Source organism: Bombus vancouverensis, chromosome 1 (assembly GCF_051014615.1).
Source record: "Bombus vancouverensis nearcticus chromosome 1, iyBomVanc1_principal, whole genome shotgun sequence".
Classification (NCBI taxonomy): Eukaryota; Metazoa; Arthropoda; class Insecta; order Hymenoptera; family Apidae; genus Bombus; species Bombus vancouverensis.
This window is the reverse complement of record NC_134911.1, coordinates 14,922,555-14,944,058: the sequence shown is the minus strand read 5'-3', so window position 1 is coordinate 14,944,058 and position 21,504 is coordinate 14,922,555. Positions and strand designations below refer to the sequence as shown.

Below are 21,504 nucleotides of genomic sequence, written 5' to 3'. Positions count from 1 at the left end.
GAATTGTCCTGCGTCCGGCCTTTTTGCCTTCTCGTCTATCGTCGCGATGGCGAAACGACCCGTGAGAGACTTCTGCGAGAAATTGCATCGCATCGAACCAATCCCGACCCTATCTCTCTGTTTCTAACATCCTGCGCGGGAGTACTTAGTGATTTATGATTATTTTCGTTGACCAGGTGTTGCGTTGGAAGGTGGATCGAAGTAAAGAAAGCGTTACTGGTTCTTACTCTTACGACGAGTAGCGGAGATTTAAAATTCCGAGAAAAAGTTTCTCGGAAAATCTCCTAGAAGAAGCGTATTCGTGGATAAATGTCCGTGGCAATTGTTTCTTACGATGTGATTTAACATAGAGTCTGGAAATTGAAATATCGCGCGGTCCAGGCATATAAAAATGATAATAGGTGCTGTAAATTTACGTTTGAAACGTGTTCGAGATATTGTCTTCTGGGACAAAATCCAATTAACCTAGATACGAGACAAACGAGAGGGTGTGGAATGGAACGAAAGGAAACAACATAGGACAGGCGAAGGTAAAAGTGTCGTCTCGGCTTCGCTTGGAATTAGGCGTCTCCGGGCACGAACACTCGCGGAAGGAAGAAACGATGTCCCGTTTAATTCGTCGCGCGTGGGTGTTGGCTAAGAAACGACTCTAAGCGTCGGCCGGCGTGAGCACTCGGTCACCGGAGTTCTTTGGCTCAGAGATCCCTCTCCGACGCCCCTTTCCCGCCTCGCGCGATACGCCGACCGATCGAACAGCCTTGAATACCAACGATCGTCACTTCCTTCCTCCCGTCAATGTTTTCCGTCGCACCGGCTACTGAATTTCAATTCAACGCCTCGTTTCGATGTACGAATTCCTGCCGCTTGTCAGATTCTAATCTACTTCGGCCTACCGCGACATGAAAGTCGTCATTTTTATTTCTATATAGTATTCAATGAAAAAGGATACATCCAAGATGACCAATTCGAATAGAGGCTGTTCCTAAAATCGATCGTTATTTACAAAATATACTGTTATTACAAATCTGGGTACCAACGAGCAGTAAAGTAGATACGTAAACCAAATACTCGCGACAACATCGAAGTTTCAGAAAATCGAGAATCCAGTCAATATCGTTCACCGATAAAGTTTTTCGAAACGTTCAACTACCCGCATAATCCAGCAAACCAGAGATCCGTGCATCGTACACGCATAAAGTACTTTGAAATACTATCAATTACGATCGAAGGTTCGGAGCAGCTCGGAGCGAAAGAAGATGCCTCGAGTCGTAAATCAAAGGAAATCGTTCGTGTCCACGACAGAAGCGTCGCCGTTCGTTCGAAAACGAGCTAGGGACGGGGCTCGGAGCCGGTGACTTGCAAGAGAAAATAGTCGGCGCGATTGTCGGTGGATTGGCACGTGGCTCGTCGCCGGGCCATTATAAAACACCGTGTTACGTGCGTGGGCCGGGCATGTAAGCATCGCTAGGTGTGCGCGTCCCTTTTTTCGCGCGAGCACGCCACGAATGCACGCACAGCCACGGCGGCGCAAGGATTTTTACGGTGACGACGCGGCAGCCTGTGTATATACGCGGCGATTTCAATGCGATACTTTCAGCCGCGGCTCCGATTCGACATATCTCGATCCGGTTCGCCCACGGAAACCCGGAGCATGTCGATGTGTATGAATATGCAATGATAACGCGCGCGATTTATTTATAAGTATGACGCGGAGATCGATCCCTCGAGGAGGCAGGCGTGAAAAATCGACATAATATTATCAAAACGCGATGTTACGAAACGCCCGATGGAAAGCGCCTCGCTATCTCGAAATTGCGCGCGTCCAGGCTTGACGCGAGAACGCGCCGTAGCACGCGCCGTAAACGCAAATATATACGGTGATCCGATTAACCTTATCATCCGTGGCGGGCATTGTTCTATCGCGTGGTCTGTAAGGCAGGAAAATCGAGTTACACGAATATCGTAAAAACGAGGGTACCGAGAGAGCGATTCTTTGGAACATCGAGATAAAGATATGCTTTTACCCTTTCTGAATTAATATGGTCTAATGAAATGATATATAGATTTAATATCTCACTGCATCAAGAATATATCTCTAACATTAATCCGTATGAATCAGGAAGGGAAAAAATTTAAGAAACATACGAACAGTAATGTTACACGACAGAGGCAATTAAACATTCAACCATTTTTCGCATTTCTGAAGCACGATACTTTATGTAAATAATACAAGGAAGCTATTTATAAATGAGAAAAAGTCGGTACCGACCGCTGGAATAAAATCTATCTCGCGCGACAAGTTCCCGCATCGAGCGCTCGAACTTTTCCACATAACTGGATCACTCTTGAACGCAACGAATAATAAAAGAGTTCTTCGAAGTGGTTCACCCTGTACAGCGCGGGGAACGCTGGCGTCGTGTGTCCGCCTTCGATTTTTCCTTCGCGCCGCATTTTTGTCACGGTTACACACTATCGTATGAATTGTGGACCAGTCTCGGCGATTGGTTATCTCGCGAGCGGCCGACTCGGCGAGTAAGCGAGCGAGCGCGCGCCGTTACGTTCTGTCCGCGCCGCGCTGCGTTCCGAGTTAATTCGAGAGTACACGCGCGCGACACGCGATAAATTAGATAGAACGTAAACGAGATTGTCGGAACTATTCTCGATCCGCGAAATCGATCGCCGCGTAATTTATGCTCGACACGTGTGGGATTATGAGCGGTGTCTCTCGTCTCCGTCTATCTCGCGCTGGTAAGCTTATCTCCGCGGGCCGTGCCGTTGATTTTTCGAGCTGACATCGTCTTTCCGTTCGTACGATTGAATTCGTGTCGTGGAAAAATTGATTTTTACACGAGTCGCTACGGTGCTGGCCGTGGTGTATCGACCGTTCTCGAAATGGAAGGCGATAAGTTAAGAGATTCATTAAAATCCATCATACTCCGTATTCGATCGAAAACAGCGTACTTGAAGTCTCGCGATAGATGCTATAAATCATTGAAACTAACGCGCAGATTTCGAGACGTCTTTCGCGAAGAAAGGTTCGAGTGAAATGGTCGAAGAGCCTGTCGCCTATCGCAGTCCGGAGACTTCGACGCGTGGAAAGAAACGATTGGCGCGCTCCACCACGTCCTACGTGGTTTTTCACGTGCTCTGCCGATGATTCGCAAAATGATTCGCGCGAAGGGCTAGCTCGGGCGAACGAAGTGGGTTAACCTCGGTGGAAGGAGCCGTGTTCTACTCATGGCCGTCTTGCGGACGTCCTCCGACAGAAGACGAGCGTTCGTACGGTACGACGATGGCGCGAGCCCGAGGCCGTAAAAGCGTCCAACGTCGGCTTTTACGGCCAGTAGAACCGAAAGTTACGATCCTGCTTTTCATTTAATTAATTTCACCGTAAGCGCCCTCGAAAGGTCGGGCGTACGTGTAACGCAACCGCGGTCTCGCATAGAAAAACGGTGTTTTTCGTGTCGCCGCCCCGGTAATTGGACGTCGAATGGATTTTTCAAAGCGTATACAAACTCGGCCGTATAATTAAGTCCGGTAAAGGTATACCGGGCGACTTTTAGCGCTTAGAGGAAAAAGCGCGAATGCACGGAACGCGTCGATTCCTCTGGAATCGGAGCCGCCCGCGTCTAAAGGCCCGTGAATCCGACAAAACCGACCGAGGATGGAACAAGCGATCGACGCAGAACCGCCTCGACGCGCTGCGCACGATCTTCGCTGACTTTTTGTTATTGGAGCCAACTCGACTGCACGCGCGATTGCGACAGTTCGCTGATTTGCATACTAGAGGCTCGGATCGTTTAACGTGTCCACGTGAGCCGCAAACAGGTGGTTGACTTGTCGTTAACCTCGTTTGCAAACCGAATGTGTACGGAAGATATTTCGAAAAGTATTTCGTCGGTAAAATTCCCTTTGGCAAATTTTCACCAAATCGTCGCTACAGCCAGGAAACAATTTCTCGAAACAACAGATCGATTCTTCAAGCAGTTGCTGTTTACACAGACTAAAAGGAATGAAACTTTCGAGAAAGAGGTTCGTGGAAGGTGGACCGTCTTTCGTTAGGAAACCAGAAGGTATCGCTTTAATCGACGGTCCGGCCAATTAGCCGGCCATTACGAAATTCGTTTGGTCAAGGAGAGGAGCGAGATGGTGAAAATGTGTCCGCTTTGCTCGTCGAGTTTCCCCTGCCAGCTGCAACAGACCGGAGACAAAAACAAGCACACCGCCGGCACCGTCGCTGTTATAATGGAAAACCAGCCCGTCGCGTGGGACGTTTCATTAATGAAGATGTCTCATTAAGCGTTCGACCGCGGCAAACCGAGGTTATCGGCTTGAACTGCTGGCTGGAAACGAGGCCTCTACTCAGCCATACCGAGCATAATTCTGACATAATTTTTCGTTACGAAACGATCGTGCATCGGCCAGCGGCACACTACGTGACATTAAAGTACTTTTAGGGTGTCGTTGACCTGTTTGTATCCGTGTCGTACGATTACCCTCGCGATCGTGTTCATCGATTAATTAACAAAGATTCCAGTATTCGCGTCACAAGAATCGTGCGGTGCCATGGCCGATACGTCTGGATTTCAGCTGGTCAACCTATTTAAGGGAATTTTAGAATAGTCGAATAGCTGCTAACGCTCGCCCGATTCCGTGTACAAGACGCATTGTGGAATCCAAGCGTCGCGCCAGCCGCGGCCTGCAGAACTCGATGAAATCCTGTTTTTTTTATTAATCGACCCACCGCTGGAACGTGTTTTCCACTGCGAGGAATGCCGAAATTATTGCACCGCATGGACACAATGTCTGGCAAACGTGGCAAACAATCCGCGTACTTCTGTCAAGAGACTGTACAGTACCGCGTAGGTATTTATACGTTTATCGTAATTACGAGAGGGCAGAAGACAAATATTTCGTAACGACGTATAACATTAAACACATCCCCCATCAACCTAACCTCAACTACAGCATTAAACACGAATTAAAATCAATCTACGGAATAACGTAAAACGTTACTATGGAGACCTGATTTGTTAGAGTCAAAACGCCTCGTGATATTATCGCATCCTCCTCGTAGTCGTGCAACGTTCGACGAATTCACGAAGACGGAGACACCCCGGCGAATGGTAGAAGGTTCGCCGAGGAGATCCGACGCGGAGAATGCCCGAGTAAATTTTATCGAAGGATTCCGTGCCCACACGAGGCGTATCGAGGTTCGAATCGACCTTAAATTACTCGCGATTCCCGAGCCGAAGTCGTCTCGAACTTTTGAGTCACACCCGGCCTGCCGTCCAGGCGCACGGATAATGGCGTCGCCGCGCGAAGAAAGAGAGATAACTTAGAGACACGAAGAAAGACGGTTGGAACGGTTGACCAAAGCGAAACGCGACGATTCTACGGATACAGGAGCGAGAAAGAGATCGAGGGATACTCGGTAAAGTCTCAAATCGGCCCGCACCCTTCTGCCAGCAGAATTTACGATTGTCCACGCGAAAGCGTAGGTAATCGTCGATGATATCACCGTTATAAATAGGCACGCCTCCTGTCTCCTGTATATTTATACTTGCACACAGTCGCGCGACGCTGTACACCTACCTGTCCGCACGAATATTCGCGCGCACGATCTTTCTTTCTCTTTCCCCTCCTTTTTCTTTCATGGGTATTACTCTCTGGACAGCGCAATGCCGCGCGCGTGCATAGCACACGTACACAGGTGCGTTCTCGTCGAGGTGCGCGCAACTTGTCTCCGAACAGTGACGTCGGAATTACGGGGGCAGCGGCCCACCGGCATTTTCACGCGGGAAAACCTTCTCGCGGGAACGTCGCGTTCTGGATATTCCACATAGCGACTCCGATTCTAGATTGAGGAGGCGAGACTCCGGTTGCTTTCTCGTGGACGAGATACGAGGACAATGGAAGGACGAGGAAACGAACGTCTTACCAAATACTTCGTCGTGATGCAAACGATTGCTCGCTGAAACGACGAAACCGGTAGCTACGTGCGAACGAAGTAAAGCAACGCTGCGATCGGAAAGTTCCCAACGCTGTCAGTTAAATACTTGGTTCCGTTTCGTCCTTCTCTTAATACAGGTCAGTTAAACTTAGCCTACCGTATTTCGATATACCTTGAAAAAAATAAGGTCGACGCCACTGTCGACAGGTACGCGGTTCACAAGCGGCGCGTACGCGTTTCGGAGCTCGGCGTGTGCGTGAGGAGAACGCGGCTCGGTTCGTCCACTGGCAAAAAGTAATTGCAGAAAAAGGCGGCCGATAAACGCGACAAAATGACGTTCTAAAGACTGCAGCCGGTGGTCCGCGGCTTTAATGAGGCTCTCCGCTCGACCTACCTGAGCATACGCGCTACGATTCGTTCAGCGATCGAAAGACAAGGCAGAGAGAGGACGTGGATCCGACGCGGAACAAACGCACCGCGGGGGTCGTCCGTGCGTCTCCGCCTCGACGTATTTATACGTCGATCGATCCTACTCGCCTCGCTCACGTGCTGCGGGGGATAACGTATGCGAACGCGGCAAAAAGCAACCGCGGCTCGTTTGCCGAAGGTGAAATCAATTTTCGGCCGGCAACATTTTGCCGCGTCTTCTGCTCGTCTCGTAGCCTCCGCCGCCATGACGGCAGTCCGCAGGATCGTTGCGTGCGTCGTGGCTCGGCGTCCAGCGCCGCAAACCCGGCCGCGATGAGTTATCGTTGGCCACTCGCTGTATTGTTGTTCGACGGTGTTGCTCGAACCGATGTCGGGACGATGTTACGTCCAACTCGCGCCGGTGGTCGGTATAACTTTCTTGCGACCACGACCGGTCGTTCGATATTAACCTCTTTCTTCCGACGGAACTTACGACGAGAGCGAATTTGTTGAGTTGACGGAGTGTACGTAAATCTACGTTGTATTTCCATAGCGTTAAATCTTTGTCGACGTATGAAAGTACCACTAAACGCTACGAAGTTTAATGTACATACTCGCATCTCATTAATCCGCCTGTAAATATTATAACAGCCACAGTAGCGCGTTGATACTTTTCGTAGTGACCTATTAAAATTTTATAACGTAAAAAGTAAAAATTATCAGATTCAGTGGCTCTCGGTAGAAATGTTGTTATCGCGAATCGTGCAATCGGCAACGGAAATGCTACGAGTAGGATCAGAGGTATGGGTTGCACAGTGCTAAGGAGAGCGACTCGTAGAAATATCTATGGATTCCAAGTCGGTGATCGGTCGGTTATAACGAGCGACTGATTACACTGCCACCAGGAGCATAATAGCGGGGGCCTCGTTAAAGAGGGTGAGCTTCGGCCGCGGATTACAGGCGTTCATGGCTCGCGGATGCTAACAGCCAGGATAACTGCAACGTGGAGTTGCACGGAACACAGTTGCGCGATTACAGGCCGTCTCGCATAATAACCGAGACCAATGCGACCGGCAACCGATCGGAAGCGAACGTCGCCGCACGGCGAACCGTTAGTCGTTTTCATCGATTATTCCGGACGTCAAGAACGACACTTCCTCCTCCGCGCGCGCTGGAAGCCAAGATCGATCGACGGTTATCGAGGGCGTGGACGTGCCTTGATGCAACGGGAAGCTTTGTCCGGTTGTTCTATTGTTACCGGTTGTCAACGAGATTCGTTCTCCAGATATAAATAAACCGATCGAAATAAAAGTTTCTTAAATGGCGGAATATCTTTTTTCAATATTTTACATAGTACTACTATTTATCTTACAAAATCGCAATTACAGTAAAGCAACAGTACACGCTGCAAAAAAATGAAGAAAGAGTATCGTTTAAAATCGTCGTTTCATTAAAATAGAAAGGAAGAACGATACCTGATTCCTCTCGTTACGGTGGCTGGAGAAAAAGTTTAATTCGCAGAAAGGATATAAACCGGCATTCCGCGATCGATAAAATTCGTGGTACGCGAGCGTCGATCTTCCGTTACGATCGGTAGCTCCGTTCTGAACGGGGAGCAACGTCGTGGCGATCGACGGTATACGGTGACGATGTATCCTTTTCACGGTTACGAGGCCGAGATCGGTGGCCGTACGACCCGATAAAAACATCCGGTGAATAGCGGTGTGCCCGAGACGATTGCAGAGGCGACGAATCGGATCGGGTCGGCGGCGGTGGATCGCCCAGAAAATCGCGAGAGACTCGCGACGAGAAGGATCGTTGACGAAACACGAATCGGTTGCTGAACAAGAACTGGAGGTTACGCCGGCACGGCGTTCTCGTTTAAGGGTCATAAAGCGCGACGACAGGGGCAGTCGTACAAAAAGGTAGCAATAAAATGTAAATGTACTCACATTCCTTGTTGCGATCCATGGCGTGTTGAAGCGACGAGTCGTCGACCTCCGCCTTCGGCGGCGACTGATTACCCTCGGCCATCTCTGCGCCCGATCCTGGAACACCCGCGGTCTTCCTTCCTGCCACGTCCGCCGCTTTATCCTGCTGCGGCGAGGGCTTCGTGCCTTTCTTACCGTTTCCAGCGTCCCTGCGGGTCCGAGCGCGGACCGAAACGAGCAAAACGTGCCGTTTTGTGAATTAATCTTTCATACGTCGATACGTCGAACCGACCAACGGATCGACCCATCGATTCGTGGTTGCCGTCGCTTCGTGTCCAGGAACAGGAGGGGAAGGAGGAGACGAACGATCGAAGAGGAGAACTCGCCGGCAAAACGAGTGTCAATCGGCTCCGAGTCCATCCTTTGGTCGTGTTTTTGCCGATGATGAAGGAATGACGGATCAATCGACACTCGGTTCAACCGAATGGAACGTTTTCATCAGAAAGCGACGAAAACCGCTCTCTCTCTCTCTCTCCTCTCCTCTTCCACCGCATCCACCGCGAGTGACTGACCCCTTGGCTCCGAGCAAGAAACCCTTTCAGGATATTATTGTATCGAGCGGTTCCGTTCTCTTCGAGTTTCTAATAGATTCTGCTCGTTTTTGCGCAAAAGCTTGAATATGGACGTTTTTGTATTTTGCCGGAATAACGCTCGTTCTATTTCAGTCGAGAATAAGAGTTTACCGCGTTAACAACACTGTGACTCGAAGCTGTCGGTACTTTGCTTCGGTTATTTAAATCACTCGGATCGCTTCGTATTTATTTCACTTATTAGCACGTTGTTCTTCGCTTATCCGTAAGGCACCTCGAAACACCACGAAACACCACGAAACACCACGAAACAATCCGCGAACAACCATCGACTCTGTATCTAATTTTGCTATTGCAACATCGATTTTTCCACGAAACACGATGTAACAAAAGTAGCCAATTAAACTTTATCCGAAAGCACGTACGCGGAGGCAGTTTCAACAGTCTGAGCAACTTTGTTACGATCTCCGCGGCACCGCGTTATCTTCCGCTTTATTAAGCGTTATTTACGTTACTGCCTCCGCGCGGTACAGCCTCGCGAATCTCGGAGGCCGTATCCTCGTGTTCCGCAAGATGATTTAGAGCGCGTGATAAACCGCGATATAACATCGATACGCTTTATCTTGCGGCGTTTCAGCGCCAGGAAAAGCGTGGAACGCAGCTCGATCCGCGATGTACGCGCGCTCGTTCGCGGACGGTATCTCGAAGAGTTCGAGCCCATAAAACCGGGTCATTCGAGGCGAGAACGCGAATAAAACGCCGGCGAAGAGATAAGAGCGGACCGAACCGCGGATAAAAAAAAACTTGGGTTAAAATTGCGGCTGCCCGATGGAATATTTTAAGGTACTCGAAAGAGAAAGTCCTCGGGATCGAAGATCGCTCGTCAGCCTGCTCGATAGCAAGGTGGTTAGAACGTTTATGTTCTCGCGTAACGATTACGTGGGAACGTTAAATCGTACAAGTTAGATCGGTCGTGAATCGTCGAAAGGAACTCCGTCTTCGCAACAGTTACACGGTTATCGCGACCAATTTCCCGCGGCCGCGAGTAAGTACTTGGTAGAAATAATAAACTGTCGAAAAGAGAGCGCACTGGGATTGCGTTCTGCTGCTAGCGCGAAAAAGATAGGCAGATCGTAACCATAGTCTTAGGTATAACAAACGTGTGACGTGATGTACGAAAAGTATTCGTATCGCGAAAGATATAAAAATAGCGGGGTCAGTCACTCGAGGAATCGTAGTCTGGAAAGACGGTTATTGCCGAGTGAATTCATTTGCAGGGTAATCACCTTTCGTCTTTGGATTCGCGTCTGGCTTCCTTCCTGTCTCTTTCCTTGTCCTTCAGACTGTCCACCTTCTTCGCCTTAGACTTCGACTTGGAATCACCTTTGGCGACCTTGTGATCAAGGACGGCACTGGTGTCGGCGGCCACGATGCCCTCGGTGTTCAACTGACCACCGGAAGTACTCGACGAAGAGGAAGTCGAGGCTCGGGTGTTAGTATAGTCCTGCACGAGGAGCGCACCTCGTTATCCGGGATTCGTTCAAGGACGCTCGAGGGCCACCGATGGCGACAGGGGGGACAGGAAAGGACAAGCAGCTTACCTTAAACCACTCCGGGTATATAGCGCTGATGGTGTCTAGAAGATCCTGATCGAGCTGAATCCTCCAGAATGGGGAGCCGCTGTCCAACCTGTGGCCAGACTCTGCAACGAATAAACGCGAACGCTGTTACAAACCTTCTTCGCGTGAGAATAATTCCTACCGATTACGAGAAAAAAGAATATATCGGGAAAGATATCGATTTTATAAAAACAGCTGAACAGTTCGAAGTTTTCAAAATGATCCGGTAAAATAGAACGATGAGACGCGTTCCGAGAAAATACTTCTTGTAACTTCGTGGCATTAAATCATCCGAGAGAACATCAATTCCGAGTAAAGTGGACGATATAAATCCGATCGGCGCCGATACGACGTCGATCGACGCATCCTTCGCTATCGTGGCCGCAGCGATAAAACACCGTGGGGCAACGAGAACGTTCGAAGCCGACTTTTTCTGGCAATTCTATCGGACGCGGTTAGTCGCGAATCGGCGACCTCATCGATCACCGATCGAATTCGCGACCGATTAAATGTAGGATTTAGAGCGTGCAAGCGGTTACGACCCACCGCGCGAAGGTTGACCGGTTGAGCTCTAAGGAGTCATTCCCACCGCATAAGGGCTAATGGTACCCCGACGACCAATAGCCCGAAGGCGTATCAAAACCTCACGGAATGCCGGCCGCTCCGTTTCTTTCGTGGATTCCACGGGATTCCCTGCCTAATTTAAACGTTCGTCCCTGCCGGTTGCCGCTGGAAGGGATCACCTCTGGACACGAACCAGACGAAGGACGAGAAATCTGTCGCTGTGCACCGGGTTTCGTTGGCCGACGAGGTGGGGAGACGCTCGAGGGGACAGGGGGGTGGAACACCTCGTTACGACGACATTCTACGGGCGAGACGCGTGCCCTGCCTTCGTGATCGAGCCACGAATCGGGCAGACAGAGATCGGAAAAAGGAGGAAGAGTGGTCCTGCGGGACTTTCGGACTGCTCGCCGACAGAAAACACGGATTCGAGACAGTCCATGTTCCCGACTCGTAAGTAACCTACGGGAAAAACGCGGTTTTCTGCACCGACTTTCGTTAAACGAAGAGATCCTCGATTGGTGTAAGATGGGTCTAGAATCTGGAACATAGGTCTATTTCAAGCTGATAGCTCGTAGAGATGATCGTTTCGTTTCTTTGAAGCGAATAAACGCGAGGTCGCTAGGAAGATGACTTCGGTCAGATGGATCCTATACTTTCGTCTTGCTGCAACGAAAAGATTCGTCTCGCGTCTCGACCGAACCAGGAAGTTCTCCGACACGGTATCTCGAATCGAGCTGTCGGTGAGGATCGAAACAGGTCAGTTTCGACGATCAGACGTCGAGAAGATTTCACCTTAACCCAATAAGTGATTAGTGGGCCGGTACGCCGGGAGAGCGGAATAAATGGTCAATCAGTATGCGCGTACCGGACAATCCGCTGTAAATCACGCCGTGAATCATTCGTCGACATAAATCTAGTCTCGGAACGGTGATCAATGCGATCCCGACCGGTCCCGGACACATTAGTTAAACGCTGTGCATGCCGTCGTTTACGGGACACGCATCGCGAGGCCCGCCCGTGCCTCGGAATCTCTCGGTTCGAGCGTAAAAACCGATGCCAACGGCCTAATAGCGCCGATTCGAGGGGAGCCCCATCGGAAACGATACATCACCGTTCGATCGCCGATCCCTCGATCGGATAACACCGCAATAGCCTCGTCGGTTCGACTGTTCCTTTCGGTTAACGACACCTTTCACGGCTATGCTGCATCCGCGAGCCTACCGATCGTCTCTCGTTCGACGTTCGATCGTGCACACCACGCGATCCAACGAAACCGATTCTTACCTTTCCACGGTGTACACGGTGTCGATCGAGCCTTTAGAATTTCTCGTTTCGTGTCTGATCGACGTTTATACACGAACTGCTGGATTTTATCGATTCGATTAATACGGAGACGCAAAATGACGGTCGACACGAAAGCAAAAGGCGCTTGAGTTAGCGCCAGCTACTATGTAACACCGTTCTAGCTACTTATAACCAACTGGTTCCTGCTGAGAATACTTCCAACTCCTCTTCCAACATAATTACGATAATATGGAGATACTCTACCAGGATCCTCTTCCAGATAGAATACTAATTACGTCGCGCATCGTTGCCCATACATCATCCGAATAAGCTGTCACTACTGGTTTCACGCAGACCGTAAGAAGAACGATCGACTAGTTCCTCGTGACAGAAGAAAAAAATGGAGAACCGCGGGATCCTGGAAGCTCGGTCTTTGGACCCATGGCCGACACGATCCACTAGTCGGCCGCAGAAGGTACGAGAGCAGGCAGAGACAGCGTATCGCAAGAACGGTCCGTGGCCCCCGAAAACAATAACAAACCTCGGTGACTGGTTTAGCCGATCGAAGCAGAAACCTCAACCCCGTCGCAGAACATATTCCGTGGAAGACCCCGAATGCGAAATGCATTCCTTGGAAGCGGCTACGGCATCGGCCGCCAGTCGAAATTCGGGCAAATAAATCTCGCGCTTCTCTCCTCTTCTTTGTTCCTCCCTCTCTTCTACAGAGGACTTCTCTGGTTCGCGTCGTTCCACCCGTCCTCGTAGTCGTCTTAGTCGTCGTCGTTGTCTTCTTCTTCTCCTCCTTCTCGCTCGTGATCCTTCGATCTTTGATCCACTTGCACACTGACGAACCCGTCCAGAGGAACATGCTCGCAAGTATACGTACACGTGTACGCGTCCACACGAATTCTAGCGCGTTTTATACTGGGTGACGTGCTTTCGATCGTGGAACTATCACGGTGTAACCGGACGAACCTCGATCGATTCTTTGTACATTAGGTTTTAACAACCTCGGCCCTGTAAAGGTATTTACTTGACGTTTAACGTAAGATTCTTTATACACAGACGTGGTACATTTTACAGGTCGATCGAATCAGGTACAGTACTTCGATATTCACAAGTGGAGTAGTACGTTAACTCTGGCGGGGATTTGCAGCTTGCAAACCTGATACTTCGATACAAGTGCCGTTATCTTTGTTCGAAACTTTCAAATTTAGTTCCTTACAAATACTCAAATTTTCTATTCCCGACGGACGTTTAAAACTTTCCTTGAATCATCCCTTGGCCTTTAAATTAGGTGACGCGGGGACGATTATCGAAGCTACGCTGCAAGCAAAACCGATTCGCGATAAACACCCTGTACAGACGGATTGTACACGTGCACAGGTAGGCCGCAGGCCACGTGTGCGTGCTCACTGACGTGCGTGTAGAAGAGAGAGCACGTGCGTGTTCGCCCTTGCATTCGACTGCAGAGCCCGTGAGTCACTCTCTCGTCAGGGCCTGCGCTGGTAGCCGCGAAAAACTGCACGCTGCACTTCGGGAATGTCGTTGGCATGTACAGGGTGTTCCCCTTTGCTGCCGTCTGCCTGGCCGACAAGAACGGCGACGGTTTGCCTCGGGATTTCGCTTCCCCCTTTCTTCTATCCTTTTTTCCCCAGCTCGCGGCCCTTTCGAAGAACCGCCGCGAGTCCAGGGCTCTTCCTACTATCGTCGAGCTCGTTCGCTGATCGTTGTACCACGGAAACTTTCCTTCTTCGCGGAAAAATCCTTCTTCCGTGCCATTGCTTTTTATCGTTTATTAAGCGACTGCTCGAGCTACAGCCTTTTTACATCGATTATGGATGATTGGTTATTGGATTCGAATGGGTGCGATCACGCGACAGAAACCTTGAAAAATGCTGTCCACCGACATTCACCGAACCATTCGAAGAGAAAATGCTCGTAATTTTGGGAATTAATCGTGGCAATTTCCAAAATTGCCTCTGCGAACCGGATCTCGCCGGAGATACGTGTCCCGAGGATCCTCTTCGATACTCTTCGATGACTTATTACCCGAGCGACGGTCTGCTTCGGGACTCGTGCGGCCTATTGCTCGTTTTTCCACTCTCGTCGAGAGATTATTTAGCACTCCATTTGTCGGCGGCATTGCTGGATTATAGAGCATCGAGATCGACCCAGTTGAGAACGACCAGCGTTCCTCGTCTCTTTCCCGCTCTCTCCTCTTACCTCGCTCCGTCCTGCTTGCTCTTGCATCCACGATGCATGCGCATATTACGCCTGCACCGAGCATCGATCATACGTGTTGTTATTTTCACGCCTATTCCCTCGGTTGAAACAATGTTTCGCGTCGAAACGCTGCCGATTGTTTCGATTGGTTCGACGCACAGCCCGGCTAATTATAACGACTGCCTTTTCGCTGAATAAATCTGTGCAACAGCACCTCCTGTTCTATGCACGAATTTCCCAGTGAAGTAGTCGTAGTTCTACCTGGCAACACGGTAGCCGTCGCTTTTATTTGGCTGTTTTATTTTATCTGCCGAAATGCACAACGATCGCCTCCAAATCTCAATAAGCATAAATCAGCTGGATTCAAAGGAGATTTCCAGCAGCAATAACTTTTAATCGCTATTGCGATTCAAAATACGATGCGCGAGTGGCGTGTTCTTTCGAAATAATCGTGCTGGTGGATGGAGTGGAGTGCGGAGGGTTAGGCTGCCGAGCGAGGAAGAGAAGAACGAATGAGGCAGTAGGCGCGGAGGAGGAGGCTCGCTCACAATAGCCGTGCTTTGCCGCTCATTAGAGACGGGGTCATAGGTCGGCTGGAACCGGCGCTTTGTGCCCCTCGTTCCTGTAACTCACGTACAAACAATGTCCACGCACGGAGGATCCCCTTTTCTGCCTGTACGCGAGAACCAACGTAGCCCGACCGTGTTCGATCCTTTGTCCAAAAGTCAGCGGCGTTAATGAAGGAGCTTTTTTTGTCGAGCGGCTGACCCCGCTGTGGGCGTAGTCGAGTGGCCAAATCGAGAGCAAAGTATCCAAGAGGATCGACGCACCACGATATATGTATTCGTTTCCGGGATCTCAGCTGCGCGTAATTTACAGTGATTCGGCGTATTTCCATCTTCCTACGGCTCTCGATTCTCACATTCTCCGCCAGATATCTTTTCAATGTGCAACGAACGAAAACTGTGTTCATTATAGGAGGAAAAAGTTGATTAAAATTTTCATACTTCTTTCAATCGGTATCTAGCGTGTACAGTTCGACCGGTCAAACTCGATAAAAAGAAAAAAAAAAAGAACTCCGGCAAAGAAGAGTTTACCTCCACCTGTCGACGCCGCCTACTCGCAGATACTTTTCGTTTCAGATTCGCTTAGCTACGTTATCCATCCACGATTCAAAGAAACGTTGGGCCAACGCGAAGATACATCAGCTTCGGGAATCAAAAGGGCTCCCAAGCAACTAATCATCGATTAAGCGAGCGTCGGACACGGAGGTGGTGGTCGTCGCGGAGCGCAACCACCTAGCTTCCACGGGGTGTTCCTTTGTTCTCGGCCGTCCCACACGGCCGGGTTCCATTGAACCCGGTACGATTATAAATTGCCCCGTGAAAGCGTGGCCTGGCCTATGTGCGGCCGGCAGCGTGCACTTTCCACACGCGTAACGCCCGCCAAGACAACGCACACGTACACGGGTAACAGCCCGAGCGAGCGGGGAGACTTATTTACCGGAGGTACAGGCTCCACTTAACCCGTAACCTCCAGCTTCGTATATCTTGTCGACAATGCGTACACCGATGAATTCAATACTTCCACCCCATACCCTCCCCCATCACCGAGCTTCCTCAATAAACTCCGACCGGAGAAATATGGCGCTGGATCAATGGTACTTTTCACCGGGTCTCTCTAGTTCCTTACCGCGCACAGTTCTGACTCTCTTCGTGGATCATCCTTCGCGTCTCTCGTGGGTGGGACGCGCTGGGTGTCCGACCATCTCTTCTCCGTCTTAACACGAAGGCCTATTTTCTTAAAGTCGCTTGAAATTTCTCCAAGTGGTAATTGACACGTGGCCAGGTTTGTTCAACGGTGGTCGCAATAGCTAGATTTTTATCGAATCGCGGAGGAGTTTCCACTCGACTCGGCTTGTGCTTTGATCATAAAGTTAAATCTATGACGTTTTCACTTAGACTTCACGATGTTCATTTCATCAGTGATCGGCGAGTAGATATTCGATATTTCTCGTATAAAGATGCTTGCGTGCATTAATCTTGAGGCACAGAGGCCGCAATGAATGCTAATTTCTCGAGCATATAATAAAGCAGCCTGGATTACGGTGGACAGCTCGAACGGAATAAGACGATGAATTCAAATCGATACTCGTTTCGGCGAAGAATCGCCGAGTGCGATCAACGTTCCTCGAAGAAGCTCCAGGGAAAGTCGGTTCGTGGGGGCATCGTTATGAAACAAAATCATGTACCGACGATCGATGCTACCGATGCGATGTCAGGGCGCGTCCCTTCATCGTACGACTTCTATTTTTTTCCGGTCTACAGCACGATGCTCTGTGGGCGGAACATTATGTAGCTGACGAAAGAGAGACCGCACGGCAGATCGATTTGCCTGAATCATCGTCGAACAGTCGATCCTACCAGCGCGCTTGGATCTTTGCCTCTCGTTTTGTTCGTCTCGTTCGTTCCAGGTGGATCACGATCATCCGTGGGCGGGACGTTGCCGAAAGAACGCGAATCGCCTCGATTGAATCATCCTCGGCCGTCTTCGAAGCTACTGGCCCGAATCGGTCGGTCCTTCCAACGAAACTCGTATCCTCTTGGTCCTGCTTTTCGAATTCGCAAGGAGACGCTGAGTTATCGGCCAATCACAGCCATTTTATGAGTGTAAGGTAATTGAATGCGTCGAAATCGGACTCGATTCGTTCTCTTTAGCCTGCGCGCGATTCAATTTCTCGCACACGAAGTTGGTAAACAGAGAGGAAGCGTCGAACTTCGGAAGACGAAGCACCGATTTCACCGTGTCGAAAGATTCCAGCTCATAAATCGTGCCTGTGCAACTCTGGGCATTGAGAAGGAATCGGGTTGCAAATCGTGCGGATCGCTACGTATCAAGATATTTTGGCGAGAAGTCATAACGCAATTGCTCTCGTTTCGACGACCGGAATATTGGCGACGATTTCGAAAACTCTTCCTTCGCGTTGACTTTCTTTCCTCTTCGCGGTTTCGAGCTTTCAAACGGTATATGAAGCGAGCAAGCGGCAGTCATCTGTGCTACAGTTTAACGTGAAACGTGGTTACGATATAAATAGAATATTCTCAAGTGTTTGAGAAAAATAAAACGATATCTAGATTTAAATCCACCTAATTGTTCTCCCTCGTCGTAGTCGTTTCGTTTGTACAATTTTGCCGATGAACAATGCCAATACGCGAAATCCTACGATGCTAAGATCGTAAGAGGAGCTAAAGGGGAATGTTCGTTTCGATGGTGGAAAATAGTTTGAGACGCGCTTGGCACGGAAGTCCAAGAGCCGATATGCAACGAGACGCAACGCAGCGCAACGCACTCGAGCCAGGACTGCCAGGAGTCTTTCGTGCAGCTACGTGGACGTCGTCGTCGTAACAGCCGGTGAAAGTCTTGCCCGCCAGGATGATTGATGTCGCGGGCGCAGCTCGCTCAGGCCGGACAAACCTCCCTTCACTTCATCGCTGACTTCGAATTCCTTGTTTTATCGGGCAAGAGCCCCTCGTGGTATAAATTTCTAGCGGTCGATAGCGGGCATTTTTGACTCGCGAATCGGTTCGTGAGAAATGTCGTTGGGAATGCTGATCCGCGGCCGCCTCCGGGATATTAATAATCGGCTGCCGGAAAAATCGACGAGCAGCCGCGCGCGACCACCGATCGAATACCTGCACGATATCCGAAACAAGGATGAGAAACCGTTCAAATGCATCGTGAATTATTTCGGTACAAAAAGACGCTTAAATAAAATATAGTCTTTAAAGGAATCCAAATTTCGAGAGGAATTTTCTACGGAAAAGAAAATAATGCGACAGAAATGATGAATATTCGACGAATTTTGGACATCTTAAGACGAAAAAATACATAAATTCTTGGTAAATTATCCTATTTTCCTTTATATTTAATAGCTCATGATATTTGCTGCAAGATCGAAGCTCCAGAATTAAGCCTTCTCTATCAGAATCTAATTCATACACGAGATACGTTACAACATGCAGATTACAATACGCAGCTCGTTCGACACCGATCGCGAACATATGTTCCTCGGTATTTCTCTAACGCTCGCGTTATCGGAATCCAAGCTAGCGAAACTATCCGCGTTCGTCGCCATTCGAAGTAGCCCGATAAACTGCTTGGCAATGCATCTTGACACGCTACAATGCCTGATACACGACGCGTTCGGTGAGCAGGGATAAAAGTCAATTATGCACGAAACGTTCCGTGATATCGACGTACCGGTTTAAAACCACGAATTCACCGAGGTGTTCATGAAAGAATACCCGTGGTTCAAGCCATAATAGAGGCTTATCGGGATGTGAAAATAAATAATTGGCACGTAGATCGGGACGAGCATGGGTCGTGCATAAAGATCGCGGAGAAAAATACGAGCTGAGAGAGAAAAAAATAGGCTTGACGATCCACGGTGTTCGTGTCGACCAGCGAAAAAGTAGCCGAAAAACGATTATCGGCGAGCTTTATCATCCTACGGTATCCCCAATAAAATGGTGTCGCGGACACATAAGTGGCAGGCAGTCGCGTTGCACTTGGCGGCGGTTTATACTTGGAAATGACATCACCGGCAATCTCCGGCATACACCTAGCGCGTAATCGACGGACGAAGGCGTATCAGCTGTGTCGTATCTTATTTCCGTCTTGTTCCCCTGCACTGTGTGTCTTGGCCTGGTCTGGAGAGTGGCGAGCACCGAGAGTAGTAGAAAATGAAGCGCAGGCGGGACAGTTCGCCGAAGCGATACGACCGAGAAAAACCACCAATACTATCTCACGAGATGAAATTCGTTTTTCTTTTCCAGTCATGTTGGTTCGGTGTCATGATTCTCTCTCGGTTATGTCGATTCGGTAGCGGGACGGACGGACACGATTTGAGAAAAACACGACGAGATAGTAAGCGTTAGATCGCCGAGAAAAGGCAACGAAAGGGGCAGAGAGAGAGAGAGAGAGAGAAAGAGAGAGGGAGTGCAGGCCGCGTGTGGGTCGCGTGTCGGCAAAGCAAGCTTATGCCTGGCCACGGCTAGCCAAGCGTGAGATGACGAACAACCTTGCCGCGATTCGCTAATGGTTCGCTACCGGCGCGCGTATCCTTGCACGTTCTCTGCTTTAACTTCGGACTTTGCAACGATACGCCTATCGTTCGTATCGGAATAGATATCTTGCATTTTTAAGACGGTCTTCGAAAACCGATGCGAAGCTGTTCTCTCTGTTCTGTGGCTACTAACGACCAGTATTTCACCGAACTGAAAATGAATTTATTACAAGACCATTCGGTCATTTATCCTGCTCTTCGCTTCCGATAGTTGCGAGATGGAACAATGTTCGATCGGTATGTGTCGTAAGAGCTGCGACTCAAAGTAAACGCCAGCTGTGGCTAAAATCGTTCAAGGGTGGCAAAGGCGATGAAACTAGGTATATTTTGAGCAGAAACACGAGAAGATCTCGATGGAGGACTACGGTGAGCAGAGGACCGAGTACGAATTCACGTTTCCGCGAAACTGAAACGCCCATTCGCTGCGCATTCCTAACTTTCTTCTATCCTCGAGGGATCGTCCGAATAGAGAGCGATTTCCTTTCTTTGAGCGTGTCCGGATGGACGTTTTGGTGGATCTAGAACCGGGGTCAGCGATTCGTGGAAACGGCGCTGGCAGAAAGAACCGTCACGTTCAATTTTAACGACGAAACCGACGGATACGCTGGAATTATTAATCAGCCAGTTCTTACAGGGTTGCCGATCCTCGGGGATATAACATTAGCAATTTCATTCCTCGCGCTTCCAGGATTCGCATCGATATCGATTATTTAACGAACTTCTTCGCAGTCCACCGGACGCTTTCATATCGTCCGCGGAGCCAAGGTTTTGCCCGCTTCTATTTAGCTCCCCTCCGCGGCCCGTTTTAATTAGTCCGAGCAGTGGAAACCAGGCTACCTCCGTTCGAATCGCATACCTTGCTCATCTTCCAGAAGAAATCAAAGAAGCTACGATGGAACGAGCAAGCGTGTATTCGTAAAAGCGAACGTAGAGATATCATTTATAGAGAATATTTAATCGTAGAATCGGATTTACGCCAATAATACTTTTGCAACTGTAATATTTACGTTGTTAACGAAATAGTCGTATAATCTAACGTTCGAGGAACAGAAGGTATCAACAAGGTAGTTAACGTACAAACACTAAATTCAACGATAACCAGGAATTCTTCGTTCATAGCAATCGCGTTAGGTCGATCTTACAATTCGTGATCATAAAGTAGCGGCATGCTTGAGCGTCGTTCGACCAAACCGTTAATCGTACCCTAATCCCCTGGTCGCAAGCAGGCGGAGAGATCGAAATCGAGGGAAACTGTTAACGTGGCTGATGAGCCTCGCGGGTACACACCTGGACCACGCGTGAGCCCACACACGCACGAGAGTATAACCTATCACGCCTCCTCGCGTGACGTCACACTTGGCTATATCGATGTTGCTTCCAGAGGAGGCGGGAGCGGGGGTCAGAAAAAAGGCCTCGATCAGCCAGGGAAAAAAGGAGTGACCCGAACCGGTCCACACCGGGTCAACAGCATACACGCCACCCCCGTAGGGCCCATCGTGCAACGACTTGACGCGCATCTAACGGGTGTTTCTTCAAAAATCTGGGACACCCGTATCTCGCGTCGTGAACGTGCCAGGAATAAATATCCGAAGGGAGATGCACGCTTTCTTCTTTTCTTTTTTTTTTTTTTTTTTTTTTTGGTATAAATAAGCGGTTGCGTGTCTTTCGGAGTTCCGTATTTATAATGACACCTGTTACGAAAAGGAATGTTTCGTATTCATTCATGCCGAAGGTTTGCGACTTCTCACTCTTAAGAAGAAGAAGAAACAAATATTTTTAAATTAAAAAGCAAGCACAGCGAATG

General features: G+C 49.3%; 1 protein-coding gene across 7 annotated transcripts in view; it reads right to left on the bottom strand.

Annotated features, from left to right (window-relative positions):
* Positions 1-21,504, bottom strand: part of LOC117153237 (uncharacterized) — a 247,646-nt gene that overhangs the window by 66,513 nt on the left and 159,629 nt on the right. For all 7 annotated transcript variants that reach the window (XM_033327080.2, XM_076620678.1, XM_033327079.2 and 4 more), the window contains 3 exons: positions 10,484-10,584; positions 10,169-10,386; positions 8,314-8,501 (listed from right to left, as the gene is read on the bottom strand). In XM_033327080.2, the coding sequence (XP_033182971.1) occupies positions 8,314-8,501; positions 10,169-10,386; positions 10,484-10,584 (507 nt within the window). The remainder of the gene's footprint in view (positions 1-8,313; positions 8,502-10,168; positions 10,387-10,483; positions 10,585-21,504) is intronic.